At 41.8% G+C, this 23,600-nt stretch overlaps 1 protein-coding gene across 1 annotated transcript in view; it reads right to left on the bottom strand.

Annotated features, from left to right (window-relative positions):
• lobo (lost boys) overlaps positions 1-23,600 on the bottom strand; it is a 34,021-nt gene continuing 10,421 nt past the window's right edge. The window contains exons 4-11 of the mRNA XM_071675791.1: positions 17,331-17,628; positions 12,155-12,280; positions 10,819-10,944; positions 8,055-8,217; positions 7,655-7,772; positions 4,924-5,130; positions 4,294-4,513; positions 1-133 (exon numbers count right to left, since the gene is read on the bottom strand). Of these exons, the coding sequence (XP_071531892.1) occupies positions 4,319-4,513; positions 4,924-5,130; positions 7,655-7,772; positions 8,055-8,217; positions 10,819-10,944; positions 12,155-12,280; positions 17,331-17,628 (1,233 nt within the window). The 3' untranslated portion in view covers positions 1-133; positions 4,294-4,318. The remainder of the gene's footprint in view (positions 134-4,293; positions 4,514-4,923; positions 5,131-7,654; positions 7,773-8,054; positions 8,218-10,818; positions 10,945-12,154; positions 12,281-17,330; positions 17,629-23,600) is intronic.

The following is a 23,600-nucleotide window of genomic DNA, read 5'->3' on the forward strand; positions in this document are numbered from 1 at the left end:
AAAAGGAGTTGCAGGTGTGGGCGTAACTCACCAGCAGCAGGGGCAGATAGGGAGCTATGGTATCTACCCGACCCTCTCGCTCCTCCCGGAGCTTCCTCTGCGTCTCCTCCCGGTGCTCCTCCTCGTACACGCGCTGCAACCACAACAGTTAACCCTTGAGCCTTACTAACTACCATTACCTCAGCTCAGGAATAACCATTACCTCCATAACAACCTAACTCATTTGTTGCAATTGGTTGGTACTCCTAGGATCATGTTCTATTATTCATTAAATTGTAGCTTAATCTTCGTCACTCACACTATTTATCTATCTGTCTATCTATATCTATCTATCTATCTATCTATCTATCTATCTATCTATCTATCTATCTATCTATCTATATATATATATATATATATATATATATATATATACACACACACACACACACACACACACACATATATAAAGGGGATAAAGGTGAGTGTTCAAATTACAGAGATATAAATTTCTTGAGTATTCCTGGGAAATTATATGGGAGGGTATTGATTGAGAGGATAAAGGCATGTATAGAGCATCAGAATGGGGAAGAGCAGTGTAGTTTCAGAAGTGGCAGAGGATGTGTGGATCAGGTGTTTGCTTTGAAGAATGTAACACTTAGAAAAAAAGATGGATTTGTATGTTGCATTTATGGATCTGGAGAGGGCATATGATAGAGTTGATAGAGATGCTTTGTGGAAGGTATTAAGAGTATATGGTGTGGGAGGTAAGTTGCTAGAAGCATTGAAAAGTTTTTATCAAGGATGTAAGGCATGTGTACGAGTAGGAAGAAAGGAAGGTGATTGGTTCCCAGTGAATGTCGGTTTGCGGCAGGGGTGCGTGATGTCTCCATGGCTGTTTATTTGTTTATGGATGGGGTTGTTAGGGAGGTGAATGCAAGAGTTATGAAGCGAGGGGCAAGTATGCAGTCTGTTGTGGATGAGAGGGCTTGGGAAGTGAGTCTGTTGTTGTTCTCTGATGATACAGCGCTGGTGGCTGATTCGGGAGAAAAACTGCAGAAGTTGGTGACTGAGTTTGGTAAAATGTGTGAAAGAAGAAAGCTGAGAATAAATGTGAATAAGAGCAAGGTTATTAGGTTCGGTAGTGTTGAGGGATAAGTTAAATGGAGGGTAAGCTTGAATGGAGAAAAACTGGAGGAAGTCAAGTGTTTTAGATATCTGGGAGTGGATTTAGTAGCGGGTGGAACCATGGAAGCGGAAGCGAGTCACAGGGTGGGGGAGGGGGCGAAGATTGTGGGAGCGTTGAAGAATGTGTGGAAGGCGAGAACGTTATCTCGGAGAACAAAAATGGGTATGTTTGAAGGAATAGTGGTTCCAACAATGTTATATGGTTGCGAGGCATGGGCTATAGATGGGTTTGTGCGGAGGAGGGTGGATGTGTTGGAAACGAAATGTTTGAGGACAGTATGTCGTGTGAGGTGGTTTAATCGAGTAAGTAATGAAAGGGTAAGAGAGATGTGTGCTAATAAAAAGAGGATGTATTGAAATGGTTTGGTCACATGGAGAGAATGAGTGAGGAAAGATTGACAAGGAGGATATATGTGTCAGAGGTGGAGGGAACGAGAAGTGGGAGACCAAATTGGAGGTAGAAAGATTGAGTGAAAAACATTTTGAGAGATCGGAGCCTGAACTTACAGGAGGGTGAAAGGGGTGCAAGGAAGAGTGAATTGGAACGATGTGGTATACCGGGGTCGACATGCTGTCAATGGATTGAACCAGGGCATGTGAAGCGTCTGAGGTGAACCATGGAAAGTTTTGTGGGAGCTGGATGTGAAAAGGGAGCTGTGGTTTCGGTGCATTGTTCATGACAGCTAGAGACTGAGTGTGAACGAATGTGGCCTTTGTTGTCTTTTCCCAGCGCTTCCTCGCACGCGCGCGGGGGAAGGGGGGCGCCATATCATTTGCGGCGGGGTGGCGACGGGAATAGATGAAGGCAGCAAGTATGAGTATGTACATGTGTATACATGTATTTGTCTGTGTATGTATATGTATGTATACGTTGAAATGTATAGGTATGTATAAGTGCGTGTACGGGCGTTTATGTATATACATGTGTATGTGGGTAGGTTGGGCCATTCTTTCGTCTGTTTCCTTGCGCTACCTCGCTAACGCGGGAGACAGCGATTAAGTATAATGAAAAAAGATATATATATATATATATATATATATATATATATATATATATATATATAGATAGATAGATAGATAGATAGATAGATATAGATATTATGAGTATATTATTGGGAAGAAAGACTATCCTAATACTTTCCAAGGCTATGAAAACTAGAACAAACTAATTCATCACTGTCTTGCACCGTCTCTAGGGGTGTGTTTGGGGTGAGTGTTGATCCGGTTTGAGGGGAAAGTCTGACACCGAGCGCAATTAAGCCCGAACGATTTAACCCATGTAAGACCTCGGTGGTGGATATACGCAGTCATGACGAAGTAACTGGTGTTGGGAGTGGGGGGTGTTTTACCTTGTGGCGGTACAGCGTCACCCGCCACGACTCCTAAAAACTATATGATACGTATCCGTCAGTCTCTCTGTTGGTGTCTTGTGCGGGCAAGAAGGAGCCATACTTGGATGGACATCATTCGATCATGAGTTGTTGTTTGATGATGGTAGTCAATGTTTAATGGGTATTATAAATAGCGCTTTTGCTGGTTCAAGTATCCAGTGTGTTCCTAACAAGTAGTAACCGGCAGTTAAAAATGAAAGAAAAAAGATGCAGGCAGTGCTGAAAGAATTTTAAGGGGATCTTTTCTTCCATAATTACCAGTGAAAGAAACTGTTGACCTAATGGTGAAGAAATGCTATCTGTCATCGGTGAAGCTAAAAAATAAACTAGAGTAAAGATGTAATTGAGAAACGAGAATGAGTGGATGGTGTAGGTGGGGCGGAAAACTGAATGATACTCGAAACCCTTAGATGACTGGCTGAGTAAGGGACAGGGTCGGGTCAGCATGTTAGAACCTCCTACTATCTCCAGAGGAAGTGATATCGTTGATAAGTAGCCAGCCATCTTAACATGAGAATTCCTGGGCCGCTTTCCAAGGAGGAAGTCACTGTAAGAGCAGCTGGATGAGAGAGAAAAAGCTAATTATTAGATATCCATTGTTCCACGAAGAACGTGTGTTCCCTTGATGAATTAATCTTGCAAGGTAAACACAAACAGAGACTATGTTAATTAATCCTCTTAATTAGTATCTGTATTTAGCAATATCCAGGTAAAGAAAAAAAAAAAAAAAGACCGTGTAGATCCCCTGGGGAATTGAGCTACCATTCTGTGGGAATGTGAGTTCCTTGAGAACTAAGAAAATAGTGGGCCTTCATGCAGTGGTTGACGGCCAGGGAGTTACTGCCATCAATACCCAACGTTGCATTACTGTGATAATCTCATGATTCATTCAGATGACACGAGAATTCGTATTGAAGACATTCTAATACCACTGGGTTGTTATAGGGATCTGGAGGAACTTGCGTCTGCTGAAGAAGAGGAAGACTTTGACGTCTGTGTAGAGTGAGTGTCTACCGTAAAGGCTTCTAGTGTTCAGTTGAGGTTTTGTGTACAACGCACCAGTAGTAAACTTGAGAGTTCAGTTATGGAGAACGCTTGCATATGTAAAATAAGGAGAGCGGTAATAAAGCAGCAAGTTGGATATGCAAGTGTTTGTCACTCAAAGGGCGCTGAGAGCGGGAGTTCTAGGTATTCTTCAGGAAAAAAAAAAGTAGGTGCAAACTTGAAAATTAAGAGGAGGAAATTTGGAGAACAATATGAGGTGTGAAAAAGGATGGTAGAGTAAGAATTGACAGGGTACGAGGTGTGGTTGCAAAAATAGAATGGTTGATTGAGTCGAAGAGGATGTGCCGAAGTGGTTTGGACAGATGGAGAGGATGAGTGAGGAGGGAATGACTAAGACGATCTACGTGTTAGAAGTGGAGGGAAGAAGGAGGAGAGGAATATCGCGGGCGAGATAGCAGGATTAAGTGCAAGTTGCTTTGGCTTATCGGGGTTTGACCAAGCAGGAGGGTGTGAGACGTGTATATGGTATAGAGGGGGCGACATATTGTAGATTGGCAGAACTGGGGCATATGAAACGGAAAACAGACTAGCCTGTGGAGCTTGGGTGTGGATACAAAGCTCTGATTTCGGTGCATTATACAGAACTATTGGAGATGGAATATGAGGAAAACAGACTCTTTTACCTCTGTTCCTGACGCTACCTGGTTAACTTGGGAAACATGTATCATACCTGCTTCAGGATATACTGGACGGTTTCATTCCTCTGGATATCGAATATATGTGGGAGGAGGACGGTGTGGTGCTCCTCCGCGGTCCTGGCCGCCCTTAGGGCTGCTGTCTCCTCCACTCCTCGCCTCACCTCCTCCTGCACCTGCACCTTCTGCCTCCATCTCCGCCTGCAGAGTAGCCCACAGCTGAGGCATGGCCGGCTCCGCCACACTCGGGTCAGGCTGGAAAAAAAATTAAAAAAATAGATAAATAAAATCATGGTAATCTTTTGGAATTTTTATCGCATTTTGATAAATTGTAATGTATTTTTTGAAGTCAGAGTTGGGGGTCAGTTAGAACCAAACGTGTGCCCTGTCTTGGGTGAGAACCTCTTTACAAACACTCACAACTCTGCAGACAGAACATCTGCGGTTGTAATGTGATAACTGTCTTGATACATCTTCAAAGAATACTGATTTTCATTAAGCTTTTCATTGTAATCTGAGGTACGTAACACTAACATAGTTCGACTTTGAAGGGTTAAGTGGCTAGAGTATGAAAGAATCCGACTAGAAAGACCTGTAACTCTTGTAAATGATAGTGAGATGCGAGAGTTGTTGGCCTGGCGAAGGCCAGCGCTGGGTCACCACACCTGGAACCCGTGCGTCATCTCGGGCGTGAGGGCCGTCGCCGCTTGGCCGTTGGAAGGCTTGAGGAAGGACCTGGTGGGCTGCAGGAGGCGGTGACGGCCGTAGTGGTACACCAAAAGGATCCTTCCCTCGCTCAGCTGGAACACACGCCGCTGCACCGCCAGGTGAGGCTCCACGTCCACCGGGCAACCAAACTCCTCTTCGATCTTCTGGCGAAAGAGCAGAGCACTCGCATGTCTTTTCCAACACCTCAAGGTTTATGCTCATGAGTACAGTTAGATGTTGAGCAGTCTATATATCCGATGGCACAATGTGATTAAGTAGATGAGAGAACTTAGCTTACTGGGGTGAACCATGAAAAGTTTTGTGGGGCTTTGATGTGGAAAGGGAGCTGTGGTTTCGGTGCATTATAAATGACGGCTAGAGACTGAGTGTGAACGAATGTGGCCTTTGTTGTCCTTTCCTAGCACTACCTCGCGCTTATGCGTGGGGAAGGGGTTGTCATTTTCATGTGTGGCGGGGTGGCGACGGGAATGAATAAGGGCAGACAGTATGAATTATGTACATGTGTATATATGTATATGTCTCTGTGTGTATATATATGTATACGTTGAGATGTATAGGTATGTATATGTGCGTGTGTGGACGTGTATGTATAGACATGTGTATGTGGGTAGGTTGGGCCATTCTTTCGTCTGTTTCCTTGCGCTACCTCGCTAACGAGGAAGACAGCGACGAAGTATAATTAATATATATATATATATATATATATATATATATATATATATATATATATATATATATATATATTTTTTTTTTTTTTTTTTTTTTTTTCATACTATTCGCTATTTCCCGCGATAGCGAGGTAGCGTTAAGAACAGAGGACTGGGCCTTTGAGGGAATATTGAGGGAATTATTAAACCGAAAAAGAAAAGATATGGAAAAGTATTTACTAATTATTGGAAAAGTGAAAAACCTGTCTTTTGAAATGTTCCAGGTCATAGTTATTGGAAAGACATGAGAGGATAGAGAGTTCCCGAGCTTCGACGTGTAGGGAAAGAAGCAGGTATCATAACGGCCCTCCCTTGAGACGCTGATGGCCACACGATAATCACGTGACGTAGCAGCTTGCCGATTAGTGCGTGGTCACACTAGCAGCCAGCTCTCGGGAGCAAAAACCAAAGTAATACCTACAGAAGAGGGAAAGTGAACCAACATTGCGACGTAGGGCAAGGGGGTCAAGTTTGGACGTTAGCCTGGGACAGTTTATTAGACGGATAGCTTTTCGACTCAACTTTGTCAAATAAAGATGCAGAGCTAGAACCACCCTAGATGTGATAGCAGTACTCCAGGCAAGGACCAATCAATCCCTAGTATAAAAGGAGCAACTGTTCAGAAGGGTAGTAGTTTCAACATCTAAACAGGACACCCAATTTCTAAGATGCAGACTTAGCTACTCCTGTAATGTGGGGTTTCCAAGAAAGAGTGGATGTTACAGTAATATCAAGTATGTTCACTGAGTCAAGAGGTGGAATTACAGAACCGTCAAAGGAGAGACGAGAGTTGTGAGTTTTCGAAAGAGAGACGGGTAGAAACTGGGCCTCGGAGACATTAAACTTAACAATATTTTGTGTACCTCACTGCCATATCCCGTCTAAGTCTGACTTTATAGAGAAGGCTGTGTCAAGGCGAGATGCAGATCGAATGAGGAAAGGGGAGCAGAATTGAAGGATGTGGATGAATGCAGTGTTAAGTCGTCAGCGTATGAGTGCACTGGATTATTTGTGGAGGAAAGGAAATCGTTGAAAAAAGGAGAAAAAGAGTAGGGGACAGGACAGAACCTTGAAAGACAACGCTCTCGATGGAGAAAAGGCTGATCCTGATCATCAACTACACAGATAGATCGGCCAGAGAGGAATATATATATATATATATATATATATATATATATATATATATATATATATATATATATATATATATATATATATATATATATATATTGGAAAGGATCACAATTTTGCGCGTGATCAAGATATTCCTATGAGTCCACGGGGAAGATGAAACACGATAAGTTCCCAAGTGCACTTTCGTGTAATAATCACATCATCAGGGGAGACACAAGAGAGAAATATGTCAGTTGATATACAACGAAGAGACGAAGCTAGGACGCCATTTGGAAAACATGTTTACGTTTACATATATATATATATATATATATATATATATATATATATATATATATATATATATATATATATATATATATATATATATACATATTTTTCTTTTCTTTTTTCTTTCAAACTATTCGCCATTTCCCGCATTAGCGAGGTAGCGTTAAGAACAGATGACTGGGCCTTTGAGGGACTACCCTCACCTGGCCCAATTCTATGTTCTTCTTTTGGAAAATTAAAAAAAAATAAAAAATTAAAAAGAATATATATATATATATTCTTTTTTTTTTCATACTATTCGCTATTTCCCGCGATAGCGAGGTAGCGTTAAGAACAGAGGACTGGGCCTTTGAGGGAATATCCTCACCAGGACCTCTTCTCTGTTCCTTCTTTTGGAAAATTATAAAAAAAAAAAAAAAAAAAAAAAAAAAAAACGAGAGGGGAGGGTTTCCAGCCCCCCGCTCCCTTCCCTTTTAGTCGCCTTCTACGACACGCAGGGAATACGTGGGAAGTATTCTTTCTCCCCTATATATATATGACCTTTTTGACACCTCACCTGGATGGCTCTGGGAGGGGTGGGGTCAGAGCTGATGAAGGTGACACTCCTGGCCAATAGCAGGTCAGGACGCTCGTCAAACTCCTCCCTCCACACTGTCCCACCAATCGTCCGGCTCCTTACAGAAACGTATCGATAAAATTACCATCAAACTCCTCGAATTCTATATCTTATAAGTGAATGCCAACCCTTGGCTGTTATGTTACAGATGAAGGATGTAGAATCCAGGTTAGATTATATTATCTATTTATGAGTTGACGAATTAGCAGAGGGTCTAAGAAGGTAAAGAAGAAAATACGTAACTAATATCACTATTGAACCATAGAAACGAATCTATCGTTGAAATTGATAACGGATCTTTTGTGGGGGTAAGATGTGGTGGCGTGTGTGCCCGACTCACCGTAGGGCGTCGACGCGGAACTTGGAGTGGAACATGAAGACTTCCTCCCCAGGGGTGTGGGTGGAGTTCCGCTCGTCGCTCTCTTCTACCTGCGACGGGTTGTCCATACCAGCCAGGCCGGCCCGGGAGGCCAGAGAAGACGGTGTCCTCCAGTACTGGTGACCTGGCGCGGAACACACGGAGGAACACAGAGTGAACGACCCGACAGAAATAATTGTCGATACGCCAAGGAGTTTGTTACAAGTGATAGCATAACGAGAGCACTGGGTGGAACAGCTATTGCAAGGGGGAAACAGGCTAAGAGATGTGATAGAAGGAAGATTTGTGTTGGGGGAACGTTATCAGCAGGATGAAATTGGAAATATGTATTTAGGATAAAACTTGAAATCTGTATTTGGCGTGTTAAAGGCCGGGAGAGGTTATCGCCATCTGCAGTGGAAGGGTGAAAACGATGCTGCAGTCCAGCGAGCGTTAAAGCTATGTAATTGGACTTGCCAAGAGGCAGAACGAAGGTCTGAGTCCCATATCTGCATCCGACTTTTATGATAGGTTTTTTTTTTTTTTGTAAGATATACATTGTGCACTTAATGTATTCCCCTTCACTAAAGTCTCCTTAAATACTCCCTAGGACATGAAGACGTGACTGTAACACCGGGGTTAAGGTGATGGTTTCTGCTATAACTGGCCAAACAGGTTAGCGTAACACACACACACTCTGCCATACAGAATCCTCCTGAATTCCTATCTTCACATCTCTAATGCTGACTCTCACAGTTAAAGTGGGTCATCTGCATACAGTGACATTCAGTATCTACATCTATTCACGTTCCAGATTGTTTATACATTTACTACCTTAGTGACGTCATTTTGCTCTAGATTTCACATGTAGTAGTAAATCAGTCAGTCCTCAACCTTTATATTATCCCTCATAAAGGCAACAGTACTTCAAGAATTTCGTACATAATCTATTGATATATATATATATATATATATATATATATATATATATATATATATATATATATATATATATATATATATTTTTTTTTTTTTTTTTTTTTTTTTGCCGCTGTCTCCCGCGTTTGCGAGGTAGCGCAAGGAAACAGACGAAAGAAATGGCCCAACCCACCCCCATACACATGTATATACATACGTCCACACACGCAAATATACATACCTACACAGCCTTCCATGGTCCACCCCAGACGCTTCACATGCCTTGATTCAATCCACTGACAGCACGTCAACCCCGGTATACCACATCGCTCCAATTCACTCTATTCCTTGCCCTCCTTTCACCCTCCTGCATGTTCAGGCCCCGATCACACAAAATCTTTTTCACTCCATCTTTCCACCTCCAATTTGGTCTCCCTCTTCTCCTCGTTCCCTCCACCTCCGACACATATATCCTCTTGGTCAATCTTTCCTCACTCATTCTCTCCATGTGCCCAAACCATTTCAAAACACCCTCTTCTGCTCTCTCAACCACGCTCTTTTTATTTCCACACATCACTCTTACCCTTACGTTACTTACTCGATCAAACCACCTCACACCACACATTGTCCTCAAACATCTCATTTCCAGCACATCCATCCTCCTGCGCACAACTCTATCCATAGCCCACGCCTCGCAACCATACAACATTGTTGGAACCACTATTCCTTCAAACATACCCATTTTTGCTTTCCGAGATAATGTTCTCGACTTCCACACATTCTTCAAGGCTCCCAGAATTTTCGCCCCCTCCCCCACCCTATGATCCACTTCCGCTTCCATGGTTCCATCCGCTGCCAGATCCACTCCCAGATATCTAAAACACTTCACTTCCTCCAGTTTTTCTCCATTCAAACTCACCTCCCAATTGACTTGACCCTCAACCCTACTGTACCTAATAACCTTGCTCTTATTCACATTTACTCTTAACTTTCTTCTTTCACACACTTTACCAAACTCAGTCACCAGCTTCTGCAGTTTCTCACATGAATCAGCCACCAGCGCTGTATCATCAGCGAACAACAACTGACTCACTTCCCAAGCTCTCTCATCCCCAACAGACTTCATACTTGCCCCTCTTTCCAAAACTCTTGCATTCACCTCCCTAACAACCCCATCCATAAACAAATTAAACAACCATGGAGATATCACACACCCCTGCCGCAAACCTACATTCACTGAGAACCAATCACTTTCCTCTCTTCCTACACGTACACATGCCTTACATCCTCGATAAAAACTTTTCACTGCTTCTAACAACTTGCTTCCCACACCATATATTCTTAATACCTTCCACAGAGCATCTCTATCAACTCTATCATATGCCTTCTCCAGATCCATAAATGCTACATACAAATCCACTTGCTTTTCTAAGTATTTCTCACATACATTCTTCAAAGCAAACACCTGATCCACACATCCTCTACCACTTCTGAAACCACACTGCTCTTCCCCAATCTGATGCTCTGTACATGCCTTCACCCTCTCAATCAATACCCTCCCATATAGTTTACCAGGAATACTCAACAAACTTATACCTCTGTAATGCCTACGCCTATTCTGTGCTCCATATATTTCAAACATATCTTTTTCATTCACTCTTGTGTTATCAAAGGCCCTTTGTCAACATTCTCAACATGAAGTATTGCTTCATGCAGTTGTATCATCCGTAGGTGTCTGTCTAAATGTTCTCTCCCGTTCATTCCCAAACCTATCCTGTGCTTTCAGTCTGAGAGAGTGTGTGTCAGGCATGATGCGTGTAGCACGTACGTTTGAGCGTGTCCCTCCTAGTCTTGGCGAAGCTTTCAACCACGGAGCCCGCCTGGAGATCACTCACGCGGCCCACCAGACCGTCCTCGCGGTGCTCGAACTCCTCCCGCACCTCTCGAGCCGATCCTGTGCCGCCCAACGGCAGGGGGAAGGTGGAAAAGACTTCACTCAGCCTTCTTCAGACCTCGTGAGTGGATTAACTTATTCAATCCCTCTGGGACTGGCTAATCTAACTTGGATGGTTTCTTCTATCCACTTCCTGTTACATATGTATGTAGTCAGGGGGAAGTCTGTCTCAGAACTTACAAAAAAAAAAAAAAGCTTAATTCACAGTATGTTAAACATTTATATTGTCGAGTTTTCTATTCCTAGTGGTGACAATTTATCTATATATGAAAAATATCCCGTTTGTGTTTACGGTAATAGCCTTGCTCCCGTACAGCCCTTTAATTAAGCCAGGCCTTTCTCTAAAACTAAAATAACCTGGTCCCATAATCCTCGCCAACCATCTGTCCCTTAAAACCCAGCTAGGCTATGAAACAGTTAATCTTCCCGCCTTACATACCTTTAAACCTGTCCGTTGGCAATACTGACTCCCGGCTTGCCACGGCCAATTAAACTCATTTACATCCATTCGTACCAGCGCGTCTTCAACTATTTAATGTCGGCGCCGCAGCCTCGTAGAGTCAGTGAGGCTCAGTGACAGAACTTATTCGTGAAAATTAGTGAAAACAATGGGACGACGTGGTGTAGCGGTTAGCGATACTGACCGTTAAACACATATGGGTCTTCTGAACTTCATTATATTAGACTTATCTTATGACGCCCAGACACGTACATATACCATATATATATATATATATATATATATATATATATATATATATATATATATATATATATATATATATATATGTATATATATATATATATATATATATATATATATATATATATATATATATATATATATATATATATATATATATATATATATATATTCTTTTTTTTCTTTCAAACTATTCGCCATTTCGCGCGTTAGCGAGGTAGCGTTAAGAACAGAGAACTGGGCCTTTGAGGGAATATCCTCACCTCCCCCCCCCCCCTCTGTTCCTTCTTTTGGAAAAATAAAAAAAGAAATAATAATGAGAGGGGAGGATTTCCAGCCCCCCGCTCCCTCCCCATTTAGTCGCCTTCTACGACACGCAGGGAATACGTGGGAAGTATTCTTTCTCCCCTATCCCCAGGGATTATATATATATATATATATATATATATATATATATATATATATATATATATATATATATATATATATATATATCACAACACCCACCGTCGTCAGAGTAGAAAGTGAGGACGAGGGTGGCGCCGCGCTGGTGGGAAAAGGGCGAGTACCGTCGTACCGCCGCCCCACGGTACACCTCCTCCCGCCACCCGCGCGGGAACCTCTGCGTCAGGGCTGCAAACACATACACACTCAAAAAAAGTATCCTTAACTTGTTCCATGTCTCTTGCCTGGGAAGATCTTACTGATACTTGATACATTTGACATTACAAAACAGAATGCTCTCTATCACATAATATCCAATTATATATATTATTCATTTCATATATTTATTTTGCTTTGTCGCTGTCTCCCGCGTTAGCAAGGTAGCGCAAGGAAACAGACGAAAGAATGGCCCAACCCACCCCCATACACATGTATATACATACACGTCCACACACGCAAATATACATACCTATACAGCTCAATGTACACATATATATACACACACAGACATATACATATATACACATGTACATAATTCATACTGTCTGCCTTTATTTATTCCCATCGCCACCTCGCCACACAATGAATAACAACCCCCTCATGTGTGCGAGGTAGCGCTAGGAATAAATAAATAAATATTACTCTCCAACGGCCAGGTTCGATCCTTGGTTTCCTGTGTAGGAGGCGGGAGCTAGGCTATGATCACCTCTTTACAGAAAATGACTATTCGAGTACTTATGTAATCGAATACCCTTCGTCTCACTTTGGTGAGGAACGGGGTCTCGAGGCACTGGTCGTCTCCTCTAGGGTCACAACCAGCAGATAGCATTTTACAGAAACAAACTATTCAACACGGAGGTATGTGTATACGTAAATAGTGCATATAAACGCGTACTACCATATAACATACTAACCAACAACCGGGATCGAACCCGGGTCCCCTGCATAGAGGGAGGAGCACTACTGCAAGGGGTGATCATAGTCTAGCCGTAGTGCTCCCGACTGCTACGCAGGAGACTTGGGTTCGATCCTGGCTGTTGGAGGTTAGTATGTTTTATGGTAGTGGGCGTTTATATGCACTCTTTACGTATACATATACCTCCGTGTTGTACAGTTTGTTTCCGTAAAATGCTATCTGCTGGTTGTGACCCTTAGGGAGACGACCAGTGCCTCGAGACCCCGTTCCTCACCAACGTGAGACGAAGGGTATTAGATTACATAAGTACTCGAATAGTCGCTATTCCGTTTCGAGGTGATTATGTCCCAGCCGTAGTGCTCCCGCCTCCTACACTTGGGACCTGGGTTTGATCCAGACAGAAGAATGTTGATATGTTATATGGTAGTACGCGTTCATATACATTATTTACATTATTATTTTTTTTTTTTTCCAAAAGAAGGAACAGAGAATTGCGATATATATATATATATATATATATATATATATATATATATATATATATATAATACATTTCGCTATTTTCCGCGTTAGCGAGGAAGCGTTAAGATCAGAGGACTGAGCCTTAGAGGGGAAATCCTCATTTGGCCCCCTTCTCTGTTCCCATTTTTTGGACAAGTAAAAACTGGAGGGAAGGATTTCCAGCCGCTCCCATATATATATATATATATATATATATATATATATATATATATATATATATATATATATATATATATATATATATATATATATATATATATGAGAGTTGGGGTGAGAGAGTATCATTAAATTTTAGGGAGAATAAAAAGATGTTCTGGAAGGAGGTAAATAAAGTGCGTAAGACAAGGGAGCAAATGGGAACTTCAGTGAAGGGCTCAAATGGGGAGGTGATAACAAGTAGTGGTGATGTGAGAAGGAGATGGAGTGAGTATTTTGAAGGGTTGTTGAATGTGTTTGATGATAGAGTGGCAGATATAGGGTGTTTTGGTCGAGGTGGTGTGCAAAGTGAGAGGGTTAGGGAAAATGATTTGGTAAACAGAGAAGAGGTAGTAAAAGCTTTGCGGAAGATGAAAGCCGGCAAGGCAGCAGGTTTGGATGGTATTGCAGTGGAATATATTAAAAAAAGGGGGTGACTGTATTGTTGACTGGTTGGTAAGGTTATTTAATGTATGTATGACTCATGGTGAGGTGCCTGAGGATTGGCGGAATGCGTGCATAGTGCCATTGTACAAGGGCAAAGGGGATAAGAGTGAGTGCTCAAATTACAGAGGTATAAGTTTGTTGAGTATTCCTGGTAAATTATATGGGAGGGTATTGATTGAGAGGGTGAAGGCATGTACAGAGCATCAGATTGGGGAAGAGCAGTGTGGTTTCAGAAGTGGTAGAGGATGTGTGGATCAGGTGTTTGCTTTGAAGAATGTATGTGAGAAATACTTAGAAAAGCAAATGGATTTGTATGTAGCATTTATGGATCTGGAGAAGGCATATGATAGAGTTGATAGAGATGCTCTGTGGAAGGTATTAAGGATATATGGTGTGGGAGGCAAGTTGTTAGAAGCAGTGAAAAGTTTTTATCGAGGATGTAAGGCATGTGTACGTGTAGGAAGAGAGGAAAGTGATTGGTTCTCAGTGAATGTAGGTTTGCGGCAGGGGTGTGTGATGTCTCCATGGTTGTTTAATTTGTTTATAGATGGGGTTGTTAGGGAGGTGAATGCAAGAGTTTTGGAAAGAGGGGCAAGTATGAAGTCTGTTGGGGATGAGAGAGCTTGGGAAGTGAGTCAGTTGTTGTTCGCTGATGATACAGCGCTGGTGGCTGATTCATGTGAGAAACTGCAGAAGCTGGTGACTGAGTTTGGTAAAGTGTGCGAAGAAGAAAGTTAAGAGTAAATGTGAATAAGAGCAAGGTTATTAGGTACAGTAGGGTTGAGGGTCAAGTCAATTGGGAGGTAAGTTTGAATGGAGAAAAACTGGAGGAAGTAAAGTGTTTTAGATATCTGGGAGTGGATCTGGCAGCGGATGGAACCATGGAAGCGGAAGTGGATCATAGGGTGGGGGAGGGGGGCGCAAATCCTGGGAGCCTTGAAGAATGTGTGGAAGTCGAGAACATTATCTCGGAAAGCAAAAATGGGTATGTTTGAAGGAATAGTGGTTCCAACAATGTTGTATGGTTGCAAGGCGTGGGCTATGGATAGAGTTGTGCGCAGGAGGATGGATGTGCTGGAAATGAGATGTTTGAGGACAATGTGTGGTGTGAGGTGGTTTGATCGAGTAAGTAACGTAAGGGTAAGAGAGATGTGTGGAAATAAAAAGAGCGTGGTTGAGAGAGCAGAAGAGGGTGTTTTGAAATGGTTAGGGCACATGGAGAGAATGAGTGAGGAAAGATTGACCAAGAGGATATATGTGTCGGAGGTGGAGGGAACGAGGAGAAGTGGGAGACCAAATTGGAGGTGGAAAGATGGAGTGAAAAAGATTTTGTGTGATCGGGGCCTGAACATGCAGGGGGGGTGAAAGGAGGGCAAGGAATAGAGTGAATTGGATCGATGTGGTATACCGGGGTTGACGTGCTGTCAGTGGATTGAATTCAGGGCATATGAAGCGTCTGGGGTAAACCATGGAAAGCTGTGTAGGTATGTATATTTGCTTGTGTGGACGTGTATGTATATACATGTGTATGGGGGTGGGTAGGGCCATTTCTTTCGTCTGTTTCCTTGCGCTACCTCGCAAACGCGGGAGACAGCGACAAAGAATATATATATATATATATATATATATATATATATATATATATATATATATATATATATATATATATATATAGTAAGATTGTGAAAGAGAAGAGAGGCGTTTGGACGATTTTGGCAGGGAAGTAGTGCGAATGACTGGGAGATGTATAAAAGAAAGAGGCAGGAGGTCAAGGGAAAGGTGCAAGAGGGCAAATGAGAGTTGGGGTGAGAGAGTATCATTAAATTTTAGGGAGAATAAAAAGATGTTTCAGAAGAAGGTAAATAAAGTGCGTAAGACAAGGGAACAAATGGGAATTTCGGTGAAGGGGGGGGTAACGGGTAGGTGATAACAAGAAGTGGTGAAATGAGATGGAGTGACTATTTTGAAGGTTTCTTGAATGTGTTTGATGATAGAGTGGCTGATATAGGGTGTTTTGGTCGAGGTGGTGTTCGAAGTGAAAGGGTCAGGGAGAATGGTTTGGTGAACAGAGATGAGGTAGTGAGGGCAATGCGGATGATGGAAGCCGGTAAGGCGGCGGGTTGGATGGTATTGCTGTGGAATTTATTAAAAAAGGAGTTACTGTGTTGTTGACTGGTTGGTAAGGATATTCAAAGTATGTATGGTTCATGGTGAAGTGCCTGAGGATTGGCGGAATGCATGCATAGTGCCATTGCACAAAGGCAAAGGGGATAAAGGTGAGGGTTCAACTTACAGAGGTATAAGTTTCTTTAGTATTCCTGGGAAATTATATGGGAGGGTATTGATTAAGACGGTAAAGGCATGTACAGAGCATCAAATTGGGGAAGAGCAGTGTGGTTTCAGAAGTGGTAGAGGATGTGTGGATCAGACGTTTGCTTTGAAGAATGTATGTGAGACATACTTAGAAAATCAGGTTGATTTGTATGTAGCATTTATGGATCTGGAGAAGGCATATGATAGAGTTGATAAGATGCTTTGTGGAAGGTACTAAGATTATATGGTGTGGGAGGTAAGCTCTTCGAAGCAGTGAAAAGTTTTTATCAAGGATGTAAGGCATATGCACGAGTAGGAAGAGGGGAAACTGATTGGTTCCCAGTGAATGTCGGTTTCGGTGCATTACACATGACAGCTAGAGACTGAGTGTGAATGAATGTGGCCTTTGTTGTCTTTTCCTAGAGCAACCTCGCGCGCGCGCGTGGGGAGGGGGGTACTGTTCCATCTGTGGCAGGGTGGCGATGGGAAGGGATAAAAGCAGCAAGTATGAATATGTACATGTTTATATATGTATTTGTATGCATACGTCGAAATGTATAGGTATGTATATGTGCGTGTGTGGGCGTTTATGTATATGCTTGAGTATGTGGATGGGTTAGGCCATTCTTTCGTCTGTTTCCTTGCGCTACCTCACTAACGCGGGAGACAGCGACTAAGTATGATATATATATATATATATATATATATATATATATATATATATATATATATATATATATATATATATATATATGCTTGCGTGTGTGTGTGTGTGAGTGTGTAATTTCTATTATTTAACCTACTACAGTGCGCTAAAGTGGCCGGCTGTGGGCTGTGTACACTCACCTTCCTTTGTGATGGTTATAGGTCTGGCCCATGATTTGGGCACCTTGAGAACATTCGTAGGTTTACTTCGCGTTTGAGGAGCTGGCCTGGAAGCCTCCACTCCAGTTTCCACAGACCCTTCCCCCACATGTGCCCGGGGAGTTTCCTGGGCAGGTTGTTGATGCTCTGGGCCGTCGTCTTGCTCCTGCTGCCGGCTGGATGACCGCGCTGCCTGACGTGTCGTTGCCGATGAGCTAGTAGACATCGCTGTCGCATCTTCTACAAGAGGTAGCCATACCGATCGCTCTGACAGGTCAAACTAGACGTTGGGTTAAAACGGCTAATTGTTGTATATTCTGTGCGCTTCGGTAGATTATCATCTTGTTTAAAACATAAGAAAAAGTATTAAGAAAAGTATTACCAACCAAAAATTATCGAAGTATTATGGCCAGATAAGAAACTATTTCTCATCCCTATGCATGGGACATAGGAGGAGGGACTTTTATTTGGCTTATGGCATTTCTTCTTCCCAGAGAAGAACAAGACGAAAAAACATGATATATGACAAGTGTACATCAAAAATAACATCGCGCGTAACTGGACCTTTGTATTTTAACGGTCAGCGTTGTTGACCATAGCGCACTCAAGGGCCGGCCGCATGGGGTCGAGCCCACATAGGTTCACATCCTGGTTAAGGCAGCCTGTTCATAGTTAACCCAGCAGTTCATCCTACCCTGGGGGCTGGTCAATAAAAATGGTACCTAGCTTGGTTTGGACATATGGAGAGAATGAGTGAGGAAAGATTGATAAAGAGGATATATGTGTCAGAGGTGAAGGGAACTAGGAAAAGCGGGAGACCAAACTGGAGGTGGAAGGATGGAGTGAAAAAGATTTTGAGCGATAGGGACATGAACATACTGGAGGGTGAGGCGTGCAAGGAATAGAGTGAATTGGAAAAATGTGGTGTACCGGGGTCGACGTGCTGTCAATAGACTGAACCAGCGCATGTGAAACGTGTGGGGTAAACCATGAAAGGTGTGTGGGGCTTGGATGTGGATAGAGAGCTGTGGTTTCGGTGCATTATACATGACAGATAGAGACTGAGTGTGAACGAATGTGGCCTTTGTTGTCTTTTCTTAGCGTTTCCTTGGGCGCGTGCGGGGGTAGAGAGTTGTCATTTCATGTGGCGGGGTGGCGATGAGAATGAATAAAGGCAGTATGTATGAATTATGTACATGTGTATATATGTATATGTCTGTGTAAGTATATATGTGTATACGTTGAAATGTATAGGTATGTATATATGCGTGTGTGGACGTGCATATATATACATGTGTATGTAGGTGGGTTGGGCCATTCTTTTGTGTTTCCTTGCGCTACCTCGCTAACGCGGGAGACAGTGACTAAGTATAAATAAATAAATGTAAATAATATAAATAATATATATATATATATATATATATATATATATGAAGGTGAAATCGCACTTCAGTAGTTCATACAATTCTATTTACCAAGTAGTTTTTCTGTACACGTGTCACGACATGTTTCGTGGAGACAATCCACCTCATCAGATGCCAGTACTTAAAGTTATCTGAATCCCAACATCACACTTGGCTCCCGTTGCACAACACCTGTCTTTCAAGGCCAAGCACTGTCTGCTATAATCTGGTTGTAACCCTTACAAGGGTTACGAGCAGATATAGCAGACACGTATTCCCCACATGTCGTAGAGGGTGACTAAAGTGGGTGGGAGCGGGAGGCTGGAAACCCTCCCCTTCTTGTATTTCAATTTCTAAAATCAGAAACAGGAGGAGGAGTCAGGTGGGGAGTGCTCATCCTCCTCAAAGGCTCAGATTGGGGTGTCTGAATGTGTGTGGATGTAACCAAGATGAGAAGAAAGGAGAGATAGGTAGTATGTTTGAGGAAAGAAGCCTGGATGTTCTGGCTCTGAGTGAAACGAAGCTCAAAGATAAAGAGGAAGAGTGGTTTGAGAAAGTCTTTAGAGTAAAGTCAGGGGTTGGTATTTCAATTTCTAAAATCAGAAACAGGAGGAGTCAGGTGGGAAGTGCTCATCCACCGCAAAGGCTCAGATTGGGGTGTCTGAATGTGTGTGGACGTAACCAAGATGAGAAGAAAGGAGAGATAGGTAGTATGTTTATGGGTAGTATGTTTGAGGAAAGAAGCCTGGATGTTCTGGCTCTGAGTGAAACGAAGCTCAAAGGTAAAGAGGAAGAGTGTTTTGAGAAAGTCTTTGGAGTAAAGTCAGGGGTTGGTAAGAGAACAAGAGCTAAGGCAGGAGTGGCACTACTGAAGCTGGAGTTGTTCGAGTATGTGATAGAATGTAAGAAAGTAAATTCTAGATTGATGTGGGTAAAACTGAAAGTGGATGGAGAGAGATAAGTGATTATTGGTGCGTATGGACCTGGTCGTGAGAAGAAAGATCATGAGAGGCAAGTGTTTTGGAAGCAGCTGAGTGAGTGTGTTAGCAGCTTTGATGCACAAGACCGGGTTTTAATGATGGGTGATTTAATGCAAGGGTGAGTGACTGGCAGCTAAGGTTGTAATTGGTGTACATGGGGTATTCAGTGTTGTGAATGGAAATAGTGAAGAGCTTGTGGATTTCTGTGCTGAAAAAAAGACTGGTGATTGGGAATACCTGGTTTAAAAGGAGAGATAAACATAAGTATATGTATGTAAGTAGGAAAGATGGTCAAAGGGCATTATTGGATTATGTGTTAATTGATAGGCAAGTAAAAGTGAGACTTGGATGCTAATATGCTGAGAGGGGCAGCTGGAGGGATATCTGATCACTGTCTTGTGGATGCAAAGGTGAAGGTCTGTAGAGGACCAAATCTTGGTCCCCAAATAAGTAGTAAGAAAGAAAATAATGATCAGCCAAGCAGGGGAAGGAAGAGACAGCCAAAATGTCCATGTATGCACTGTGGTAAAGGGATGATAAGAAGCAGCAAGACAAGGTCATGTGAGGTACGTCAACAATGGGTGCATATCAAATGTATGAAAGAGACAACTGTTCAACGACAAACTCAATGTGTTAGTGATGAAACTAAGATTAACTTTAAGTGTAATAAGTGCAAAGAAAATGAGCATGATCAGTTACTGAAGCAAGATATTATTGTTAGTGAGGCCAGGGGGAAGAAGATCAACATAGTGGAACACAGAAATGTGAATATCAATCAAGATAAAGTCGGTAGAAGAAAACATGATTAGGATAATGATATACAGGAAAAGAAAAAATTAAAATGTGAATATTGTGAAGGAAGCATATACAAAAACAGTAAGATTGCTACTGTGATTCATATAAGGTGCAGTAAGGATGTCTGTATGAAAAACCTAACATAAAGCAAGCGGAAAATGTCGACTTTATATGTAATAAGTGTTATCTACTGGAATTACCTTTTTCATGCTGAGAAAAATTTTCTGCATTATGGAGTAGAATGTGATGACCATTTAGACTGGTATATCATATGTAGACCCAAGTGAGGAAAATGTATATAATACAAGACCATCTGAAGCTGGTAGAAATTTTTGAATGCTTTGAAAGGAAATGTTTCCACATTATTCATGTAAATAGTAGATCAGTTGTTCATAAAATGTAAGAGATTAAAACATTGGCACTTAAAACAAAAGCTGCAGTAATATGTATCACAGAAACCTTGCTTGATAATTCAGTGATCAATCCAGAAATAGATTTTTTTTTTTTTTTGCTTTGTCGCTGTCTCCCGCGTTTGCGAGGTAGCGCAAGGAAACAGACGAAAGAAATGGCCCAACCCACCCCCATACACATGTATATACATACGTCCACACACGCAAATATACATACCTACACAGCTTTCCATGGTTTACCCCAGACGCTTCACATGCCCTGATTCAATCCACTGACAGCACGTCAATCCCGGTATACCACATCGATCCAATTCACTCTATTCCTTGCCCTCCTTTCACCCTCCTGCATGTTCAGGCCCCAATCACACAAAATCTTTTTCACTCCATCTTTCCACCTCCAATTTGGCCTCCCACTTCTCCTTGTTCCCTCCACCTCCGACACATATATCCTCTTGGTCAATCTTTCCTCACTCATTCTCTCCATGTGCCCAAACCATTTCAAAACACCCTCTTCTGCTCTCTCAACCACGCTCTTTTTATTTCCACACATCTCTCTTACCCTTACGTTACTTACTCGATCAAACCACCTCACACCACACATTGTCCTCAAACATCTCATTTCCAGCACATCCATCCTCCTGCGCACAACTCTATCCATAGCCCATGCCTCGCAACCATACAACATTGTAGGAACCACTATTCCTTCAAACATACCCATTTTTGCTTTCCGAGATAATGTTCTCGACTTCCACACATTCTTCAAGGCTCCCAGGATTTTCGCCCCCTCCCCCACCCTATGATCCACTTCCACTTCCATGGTTCCATCCGCTGCCAGATCCACTCCCAGATATCTAAAACACTTTACCTCCTCCAGTTTTTCTCCATTCAAACTTACCTCCCAGTTGACTTGACCCTCAACCCTACTGTACCTAATAACCTTGCTCTTATTCACATTTACTCTTAACTTTCTTCTTTCCACACACTTTACCAAACTCAGTCACCAGCTTCTGCAGTTTCTCACATGAATCAGCCACCAATGCTGTATCATCAGCGAACAACAACTGACTCACTTCCCAAGCTCTCTCATCCCCAACAGACTTCATACTTGCCGCTCTTTCCAAAACTCTTGCATTCACCTCCCTAACAACCCCATCCATAAACAAATTAAACAACCATGGAGACATCACACACCCCTGCCGCAAACCTACATTCACTGAGAACCAATCACTCTCCTCTCTTCCTACACGTACACATGCCTTACATCCTCGATAAAAGCTTTTCACTGCTTCTAACAACTTGCCTCCCACACCATATATTCTTAATACCTTCCACAGAGCATCTCTATCAACTCTATCATATGCCTTCTCCAGATCCATAAATGCTACATACAAATCCATTTGCTTTTCTAAGTATTTCTTACATACATTCTTCAAAGCAAACACCTGATCCACACATCCTCTACCACTTCTGAAACAACACTGCTCTTCCCCAATCTGATGCTCTGTACATGCCTTCACCCTCTCAGTCAATACCCTCCCATAGATATACCAGGATATAATGTAATTAGGAAGGATGGAAATGAAAATGGAGGCAGAGCATGTATGTACTTCAAAACATGTTTAGCATTTAACCAAAGGAATGATGTAAAAATTGACATGCTAGAAGCAATCTGGTGTGAAATCTTGCGAACAAAACTAAACCAATTGTAAGTGAATGCTGTTATAGGCCTAAGCAAAATGACTTTATAGAATTATTAGAAGTATGCATTTCAAAAATTTGCTATGAAATGGAAGTTGTAATTCTTGGGGATCTGAATATTTGTGATAGGGGATAGGGGAGAAAGAATACTTCCCACGTATTCCCTGCGTGTCGTAGAAGGCGACTAAAAGGGAAGGGAGCGGGGGGCTGGAAATCCTCCCCTCTCTTTTTTTTTTTTTTTTTTTCTAATTTTCCAAAAGAAGGAACAGAGAAGAGGGCCAGGTGAGGATATTCCCTCCAAGGCCCAGTCCTCTGTTCTTAACGCTACCTCACTATTGCGGGAAATAGCGAATAGTATGAACAAAAACACATAAAAAATTAGGATACCTGTATAGAAAGTATGTGAATACTCTGAAAATGTATGAAATGGTGCAGTTAACAAATGAAATAAGTAGGGAAATGAAGAAATCAGCCATGATTCTGGATCATATTATATGTAGTAAAGCAGAAAAATTAATCAGCATGGAGTATTGCCAATAGGAATTAGTGATCACTATATAACATATTATACAAAGAAAGTAGTTAAGGAATATATAAATAAGCATAACTATTAAAGTTAGGTCAATGAAAACATACAAAGTGCAGGAATTTAATGAAAATTTAGCAAGTGAGAATTGGAATCATGTTTATAATGCTGAAACAGCTGATGAAGCATGGAATAACTTTAGGGATATTGTAATCAAAGTACTTGACAAGGTAGCTCCCATAAAGAAAGTAAGAATCAAAGGTCAGAGTCCTGGAAAACTACAGAAATTCTTGAAATTAAAAGAAAGAAATGAACTTTTGGCTGAATAAAAGAAAGATAAAGGCAATAAAGACAAATTTGTTAAGTTCTGTAAAGTAAGAAATAAGATACGACAAGACATTAAGAAATTCAAATCATTATATTTCTGATAGAATACAAGA

This window comes from Panulirus ornatus, chromosome 21 (genome assembly GCF_036320965.1).
Source record: "Panulirus ornatus isolate Po-2019 chromosome 21, ASM3632096v1, whole genome shotgun sequence".
Lineage (NCBI taxonomy): Eukaryota > Metazoa > Arthropoda > Malacostraca > Decapoda > Palinuridae > Panulirus > Panulirus ornatus.